General features: G+C 49.2%; 2 protein-coding genes across 3 annotated transcripts; one reads left to right on the top strand and one right to left on the bottom strand.

Moving 5' to 3' along the window:
* The first annotated feature begins 431 nt into the window (after positions 1-431).
* Positions 432-3772, top strand: LOC123160067 (transmembrane 9 superfamily member 12-like). Its single transcript, NM_001405506.1, has 2 exons — positions 432-611; positions 1309-3772. The coding sequence occupies exon 2, from the start codon at positions 1356-1358 to the stop codon at positions 3339-3341; it is 1986 nt and encodes a 661-aa protein (NP_001392435.1). The 5' UTR covers positions 432-611; positions 1309-1355; the 3' UTR covers positions 3342-3772.
* A 303-nt stretch (positions 3773-4075) lies between these two features.
* LOC543009 (protein RAFTIN 1B-like) lies at positions 4076-5587 on the bottom strand. 2 transcript variants are annotated; one of them, NM_001405504.1, is made up of 3 exons: positions 5502-5587; positions 5261-5384; positions 4076-5149 (listed from the first exon to the last, which is right to left on the bottom strand). In NM_001405504.1, the coding sequence occupies exons 1-3, from the start codon at positions 5544-5546 to the stop codon at positions 4230-4232; spliced, it is 1089 nt and encodes a 362-aa protein (NP_001392433.1). In that variant the 5' UTR covers positions 5547-5587; the 3' UTR covers positions 4076-4229. The 2 variants fall into 2 exon arrangements, with proteins under 2 accessions (NP_001392433.1, NP_001392434.1); NM_001405505.1 differs by having other exon boundaries at positions 5261-5378; positions 5502-5576.
* Between the last annotated feature and the right edge of the window lie 2490 nt (positions 5588-8077).

The raw sequence follows: 8077 nt of genomic DNA, 5'->3' as shown, positions 1-8077 counted from the left end.
AACCACAAATTTAAGTTCTTTTCACATAGGAAGTGATCGAGATTATGAAACATGGTGGCCATTCTCTTGGACCCACGACAGCGATGTACGATGATTGTTTCTTACTTTGTCATGAGTTTAGTGATGTTTCATTCGAATTTTGTCCTATGGAAGCCAATACGGTGGCACATGTTTTAGCTAGTAAGAGCTTAGCCCTCTTGTGTGCAAGAGGATCCTCTTAATTTTCTTGTCTCTGTCTTGTCAAATGATGTAAGTGTTCTCACAAAAAAAACCGATGTAAGTGTTTTGCCTAGTGAATAAAACCGCTATAAAGGCTTTCCTTAAAAAAAGAAAGAAGATGCCGGTACAAGTTTTTTCTTTCTTGTTCGTGTTTTGTAGGGGAGTTTTTCTTCTTCGGTCGAAACGGCAGCACCACCGGGGCAGGAAATGGAAATCCTATCCTACAGCAGCCCAGCCCAACATCGCCAAGATTTGGATGCGCCACCCAAATATCTCGACCCCCATTGCCCACTTTTTTTCCGTGCGCCTGCCCTCCCATATTTCCCCTCCCCGGATCCACCCATCCCGTTCGCCAGCTCCGCCCTCGCTTCTTCCCGGTGCGCCACCGTCAGGTACCTTCCTCCCAGTTCTAGAACCTTCTCGACGCTTCCATCAATTCCCACTCCTTCAATTCGCGTCCCTAGCTCTACCAGCAGCGCGGGGTTGCAGCCTTGCGCCCGGATTTCATTCCCCCTCAGTTGCTTGCTCTAGATCTCCGAGTTCCTTAGGCTCTTTTCTCTAGATCTGCGGGGTTTTTCGGCGTAGGTACGTGGTCATGGGGGCTGCAGTACCTGCTCTGTAATCGATGTGTGAACTGTGAAGTGTTTCATGGTTGCCGAACGCTTCCGATTTTAGGCGCGTAGGAAATACGGAATTGTTCGTCTGGTTAGAGGCAAGATCGGTTGTATTTTAGGTTTCATAGTAACCTTTTGCAGTATTTTACTCCCAGTGAGTGGCTGTGCCCTCTGTTTGTTGGAGAACTTTTGTCATCGCGCTTCTATACTATCACTGTTCTAGTTTGGTTGCACTGCGTTAGTTACTTCTTAAGGTAGTCAAGTATTGTTTAATCGGAGGGGAATTAATGTTTACTACTCTAGATTGTGAGGGAATGGATGGATTTTGCATGATCTTGCTCTAGGAAACGACTAGTCTTCTGCAATTATCATTACACCTTTCAGATGTTGTTGTCTAGATAAAAAGATTTATACCAAAATAATGATGGATGTAATTTATGCGTGTTTTTGATCAATAAAAATGTTCTTGTTACAGGGTATACCTCACATGTTCTAGGTCGTTGGTGAGAGTTTGTGCTTCAGATGGCTGGGGCGCTGCACAGTTCTTGTTGTCGGGCTCTGTTATTGTTGGCTGTGCTGTTGCTGACTTTGTCTCCAGGCAATGCATTCTACTTGCCTGGCAGCTACATGCACACATACTCCCAAGGTGAGGATATATGGGCAAAGGTTAATTCACTCACGTCCATTGAGACTGAGATGCCGTTCAGCTACTACAGTCTGCCATACTGCCGTCCACCTGGTGGCATCAAGAAGAGCGCCGAGAACCTGGGTGAGCTTCTCATGGGTGACCAGATCGACAACTCACCCTACCGGTTCCGTGTGAATGTCAATGAGTCCCTCTTCCTCTGCACCACGAAAGGGCTTAATGAGAATGATGCAAAGCTTCTCAAGCAGCGGGCCCGTGATCTTTATCAGGTGAACATGATGCTGGACAATCTGCCTGTCATGCGTTTCGCTGAGCAGAATGGTATCACAGTACAGTGGACTGGTTTTCCTGTTGGTTACACTCCCGCTGGTAGTGCTGATGATTATATCATCAACCATTTAAAGTTTAAGGTCTTGGTCCATGAGTACGAAGGAACAAATGTAGAAATAATCGGTACTGGAGAAGAAGGATCTGCTGTCATATCAGAGATGGACAAGAAGGGGATGTCTGGGTATCAGATTGTTGGTTTTGAGGTCGTGCCTTGCAGTGTGAAGCGTGACCCCGAGGATTTCTCTAAGCTTAACATGCATGACACCATTGAACCTGTGAGCTGCCCGGTGGAGCTTCGAATGTCCCAAGTGATCAGGCAACAGGAGAGGATCACGTTTACCTATGATGTTGAGTTTGTGAAGAGTGACATCAGGTGGCCATCTAGGTGGGATGCTTATCTGAAGATGGAGGCTGGTGCCAAGGTCCACTGGTTCTCTATAATGAACTCCCTCATGGTCATCTTGTTCTTGGCAGGAATCGTCTTTATTATATTCCTGAGAACTGTCAGGAGGGATCTCACCACATATGAAGAGCTCGACAAGGAAGCGCAAGCACAGATGAATGAGGAGCTATCTGGGTGGAAGCTTGTTGTTGGAGATGTGTTCAGAGAGCCAACTTGTCCCAAGCTATTATGCATCATGATTGGTGATGGAGTTCAAATTCTGGGCATGTCAATTGTAACAATTGTTTTTTCCACACTTGGGTTCATGTCTCCAGCTTCAAGAGGAATGCTTCTTACCGGAATGATTATTCTCTATCTTTTCCTTGGTATTGTTGCTGGGTATGTCAGTGTTCGGCTATGGAGGACTATTAAGGGAACGTCTGAAGGATGGAGATCACTGTCATGGTTGACTGCTTGCTTTTTCCCTGGTGTCATGTTTACTGTCCTTACCATCTTAAACTTTGTGCTGTGGGGAAGCAAGAGCACTGGAGCTTTACCTATATCATTATTTTTCACCCTTCTGGCTCTGTGGTTCTGTATCTCTGTGCCGTTAACGCTTGTCGGTGGCTTCCTTGGTACAAGAGCAGAGCAAATTGAATTCCCCGTTCGCACCAACCAGATTCCTAGAGAGATCCCTGCACGGAAATATCCATCATGGCTTCTGGTCCTTGGAGCAGGCACGCTGCCATTTGGAACCCTGTTTATTGAGCTGTTCTTCATTCTGTCGAGCATCTGGCTTGGAAGGTTCTACTATGTGTTTGGCTTCCTGCTGATTGTCCTGCTGATGCTTGTCATTGTTTGCGCCGAGGTATCTGTTGTCCTTACATACATGAATCTCTGTGTTGAGGACTGGAGGTGGTGGTGGAAGGCTTTCTTTGCTTCAGGCTCTGTTGCGCTCTACGTGTTCCTCTACTCCATCAACTACTTGGTCTTTGATCTCAGAAGCCTGAGCGGTCCTGTCTCTGCAATGCTCTACATCGGCTACTCATTCCTCATGGCGTTCGCGATCATGCTCGCCACTGGAACCATTGGCTTCTTGACGTCAATATCCTTCGTGCACTACCTCTTCGCGTCCGTGAAGATCGATTGATGGATGGTTGCCATATCAATGGCCTTCTGTATCTGTATTGCTAAAAGTACGTGCGTGAGTTTCGCCATGAGAAGCGCAGTTTAATGAGGTGATTTTGATCAACTGCAGATGTTTTTAGTAGATGTTGATGCAGCTTTTCCCTAGTAAATGTAGTTCCGCTGTTCAACTGCAGATGTTTTCTTAGTAGATTTTGGTCAGCTGCTACACTTATTCAGATAGATACTGCAAGTCTGCAACCCATATCTACATAGTGTTAAGGGGTAATGACAATGAAATTCTAATCTGCGAGTGGCAAGGCATGGTAGCCACCTATTCTGTAAAAGATCTTAATGTGTGAACATTATTTGCTATGTGTTTCTTGACCTAATTTCAAAACTATCAGGAAAACACTTTCTGTTTCTTTTATAGTGTCGTTTTTCCTTCCAACTGAAAGCCAGATGTCTTTTGCCATATTCCTTGGGAAAATTCTTTCTGTTTCTTCTACAGAATGTCACTTTGTTAGCCACTTCTACAAGAAAATTTCTTTATGTTTCTTCTACATAATGTCACTTTGTTCTTCTACAAGAATATGATTCGAACAGCCATATTGGTACACTTCAGCGGTCCAGGAAACCATTTCTTGGCATGCTAGTGGTTCTGTTGCAGTGACATGCAAAAGTAATTCGCAAAAAAAAAAGTGACATGCAAAAGTGCAGAGTTTTTGTAGGCAGTTGAATACAAATTCAAATGTAATGTAAATAAACACAGCTCTGCAGAAGCTGTTCTTTTATTACGAACGCTGCTCTGGTGACCATCTGGTGGTATGAACAACAGAAGACGTAGGTAGGAACAGATAGTAGTAGTACATCGATCTTAGTTCCGGCGACACCACAGAGCTGGCCGGGCCGCTCACGCCGGCGAGCGCTTCACGTTCTTGGCCCAGATTATGTGCCCGTACGGCATGAGGTGGCAGACCGGCGTGCCGCCGGGCTTGGTGCCGAGGAGCTTGAAGGAGACGTGCTCCGGGTTCCACAGGGACGTGTCGGTGTGGCACACGGCGGCGATGGTCACCGCGTCGGCGCCGCGCGCGCCCTCCATGTCCACCGTGTACGCCCTGGACGGGCCGGTGGTGTGGCACCGGTACACGGTGTACGGGTAGGCCTCGTCGTGGCACGCCACGAAGACAGGCCCCCTCTCCACCGGCTGCACGGCGACGACGGTGTACGTCTGCAGCGGGGCGCCGGCGCGGGGCAGCGTCGACGTCACCGGCCTGATGTCCCGGGTCCCCAGCACTCCCATGGCGCGCTCCACCAGGGCCTCCAGCGAAGTCGCGCAGAACTTGGACTCCCCGGCGATGGTGGGCGACTCGCAGGCGCGCAGCGTCGCCTCCATGCTGGGCACCGTGGTGGAGTCGGACGCGATGCCAAACGTCGCGAGGATGCCGGGCAGCGCGGCCGTCGTGAACGGGACGGAGTCGGCGACCTGGCGCGGCAGGAAACCGAGAGCGGCGGGAGTCGCCGGCGGGAAGTGGAATGGGAGCCTCCTGCCGACGCGCACCGCCTCCTCGTGAAAGAACACCGTCGTCGTCTCCGCCTTGCCGCCCCTAGCCATGTACGCCCCGCTTCCAGCGAGGCTGCTGCTCGGCGCCTTGTATTCATCGGTGGCACCACGACGTTCGTCGGCCCCGCTGTAGTTGTCGTAGTCGAAGCCCCCCGCTCCGGAGGCGGCGACGGTGCTCTTGCTCGGTTCATCATCGGACGACGAGCGGCTGTAATCACGGTAGTCGAAGGGGGGCCTGTCCTCGGGGTCTCTCACGAAGCTGGTGGATTCTGTGCGCAGTTCAACACCCACGCGTGCATGCATTTTTGTGTTTGGTGATCAATCAAACTCGAGAGAAGAAGACAGTTAACGGAGGGCGACGAGGAAGATGCAAGACAGACCTGCTGCAGGTTGTTTGAGGAGGCGGAGAACGGCGTCGGGCAATGGCGAGTGCGGCAGCACGGCGCGCCAGAACACCTCCCCCGTCGCCGGCGCCGCGTGGCCCAGCTGCCCTCCAGCCTGAACCTGGGACGAAACAGGCCGTTAGCACCAGTTTGTGATTGATTAATCTCATGCAAAATGTACTAGGTGCAATTTGCCAAAATGAAGAAGATGCAGGCGTTGCTCTTCTTCGGCCATTACCGCGACCAGGGTGGCAGCGAGGAGGGCGACGAGGAAGCGCGCCATGGATGTGCGCTAGGTGAGAGGTCGAGAGGTTGTAGTACTTGGGAGTGATAATGCGATCAGGCGAGGTACTTATAGGCGTCGTCGGCTTGACGGGAAGGTGTTTCATTGACGGCGACACCAAACAGAAAAGCTCTCGATGTGAGCTGTGCGATCGCATGGTACGTGCGGCACCGGAGAATATTATCGTGGGCGTGACATCCGACGATCCGCGCGCGAATGGCGTGTTGTGTGGCGCGGCAGCGTCGCGTTCGCGTTCGTGTGCGGTGCGGTGCTCGCCGTCCACGCCGTTGCAGCTTTTTTTTTCTTGCGGATCTTCGGGGGGTCCGTGGCGAAAATTTTGGTGTGTCGCAGGAATGGCTCCTCCAAGGTTGCAGACGGTGTCCCCGTTGGTCTGAACGCAGACCCGGAAGAAGTATCGAAACAACTCAAAGTGAGTGGCTGTCCCCAGAAAGCATTCGCAAAATACGATGAAGTTTACAATGTGAAGAACCCCGTTTGGTGGGAATGAGATGTGCTGTAGCTCCCAGCCGTAGAAGCGCAACAGCTCACAAACGAAGATGTGTAGGGGAAACCTGAGCTAATGTAGGGTAGAACCCTAGGGGCCGATCTTTCACGAAATGGAGGGGATCTCCCGAAGAAAACGATGAACACAAGAAAAACAAAAGAGAGGAAACACTCCAATAGACAAGATCCAATCACACATATGCTAAATCCACATACACATAGAGGGATACAAAGGTTTAAATCCAACACAAGAAGATACAAGAGGTAACTAGTTCATCCCAATCCTTAAAGGAGTTGAGGTCTTGAATCCTAGAAGGATCTTCCCATGATGGGGTCTTGATTCCCCTATGGGATCTTCTCCAAAGGAGACCTTGGACTCCAATGGAGTGCATCAATCTCACTCTCTCAAGAGGAGATGGGGGTAAGGAGCAAATCTCACATGCAAATGAGCTATCAAAATGCTAACCCTAGAATGGAGGAGGAGGATGAGTATATATAGTGATAGCCACGAAGGGATAAGTGAGGGGCGAAAGGGTACATGCGCTTCGGCCCGAGTCTCTGCGTGCAGGCAGGCCGGGAGTTCCAGGGATGGCCGGAAGGTCCAGGCGCCGGAGGTTCCGGTCGAAGGTCCGGGCTATCCAGAGATTTGGCACGCTCTCAGACGGCTTCGGTGTGTCGGGGCCGGAAGTTTCGGATGACCGGAAGTTCCGGGCAGGAGGCCAGAAGTTCCGGGCTTTCCAGAAGCTTGTCCATGCTTCTTCTTCCTTCTCTTCCATGCTTCCCTCGCGGATGGTGTAGTTGTACACTTGTGCTCGCACTCCTCCTCATCGTTCATGGTGCTCCGACAATACCTATGCATGCACACGTGAGAAGTGTCAAGTAGTATACCATCCTCGAAGGGATCAAGTGAGCACGTGTAAAGGAGATGATTCACCTTTATGTATGTGAAGTAGATGTGATAGGTGTCACTTGCTGAATGAACTCTAGACATGGTGATGTCCGTAGTATGCTCCGCATCATCCCCTCCCACTTGGGAAAGATCCGACCTCGGATCAAAAACCAAATCACCATGGGAAAGAGACGGCGTCACCATGTAGAAGTGGACGATCACCAAGCACTCATCATCTTGAAGCTCGAAATAGGCACTCTCTAATGTCGCACCGTCATGTGGTTCCTTCAAAAGGAGCAAGGACAACAAACACTTGGAAAAATAAATGTGGTTAGCGTTAATGCAAAACCAATCATTCAAAAGGTGAGTCACCCAACAAGTGTCATCATCAAGCCTAGCATATGGTGTGACAAAGGATTGTGGCATGTCACAGAAGCATATGAATTGAGCACAATCAAGGACATCATGGAAACAAGCATGCAAATGGGAGGTAGAGATGCTATATATTTGACAAGAGAACAAACATCTACCTCAAGGTATAACAAACATGCACAAAGCGCTCAATGAAAGGTCTATGGTAAGCATAGGAGTCATTCACAACACCAAATAAAATGAAGTGTCTAAACACATGAGTCAAGTACAAGACAATCCAAGCATAATGTGCATATGGTGTAGTGAATATAGTGTGGCACTCAACACAATATAAAGAGCAATTGTTCATCATGTGTGAGGCAATCAACGCAAGAATATAGCAAGCAAAGGGACATGGCATATGTGCAGAAATGACATTGTTGCAACCAAGCATATAATAGGAGCAAGTAATCCGAGAATTGGATGCAACACACAAGGTATATATGTCATGAGGCATGGACAAGTGAAAATGACAAGTGGAAGCAATATCTCTAACATGTGCACAATCAAGTAGTCCAAGATGACCAATAAGTCTCATGGCGCAAGCAACACAAGTAGTATGATTCACAATATTCATGGTTATGGTATCAGGGTTCTCAAGAGAGAAGGATATCACCTTGTAAATGTGTCCTTGTGTGTCCTTCACAATGCCGAAGTACAAGCAAGTGCGATGTAGAATCATCGTAGTAGAAGGTGGTTCGCTCTCAAGAGCTCGGATTGTCAACTC

This window comes from Triticum aestivum, chromosome 7B (genome assembly GCF_018294505.1).
Source record: "Triticum aestivum cultivar Chinese Spring chromosome 7B, IWGSC CS RefSeq v2.1, whole genome shotgun sequence".
NCBI lineage: Eukaryota > Viridiplantae > Streptophyta > Magnoliopsida > Poales > Poaceae > Triticum > Triticum aestivum.
This window is presented reverse-complemented; position numbering and strand designations above follow the sequence as displayed.

Excerpts from the sequence above, each read along its gene's own strand:
- LOC543009 (NM_001405504.1), bottom strand. The coding sequence starts at position 5,546 with ATGGCGCGCTTCCTCGTCGCCCTCCTCGCTGCCACCCTGGTCGCG. Across the intron at positions 5,385-5,501 it reads TCGCTGCCACCCTGGTCGCG|GTTCAGGCTGGAGGGCAGCT; the intron begins GTAATGGCCGAA and ends GTTTCGTCCCAG. Across the intron at positions 5,150-5,260 it reads CCTCAAACAACCTGCAGCAG|AATCCACCAGCTTCGTGAGA; the intron begins GTCTGTCTTGCA and ends AACTGCGCACAG.
- LOC123160067 (NM_001405506.1), top strand. The coding sequence starts at position 1,356 with ATGGCTGGGGCGCTGCACAGTTCTTGTTGTCGGGCTCTGTTATTGTTG.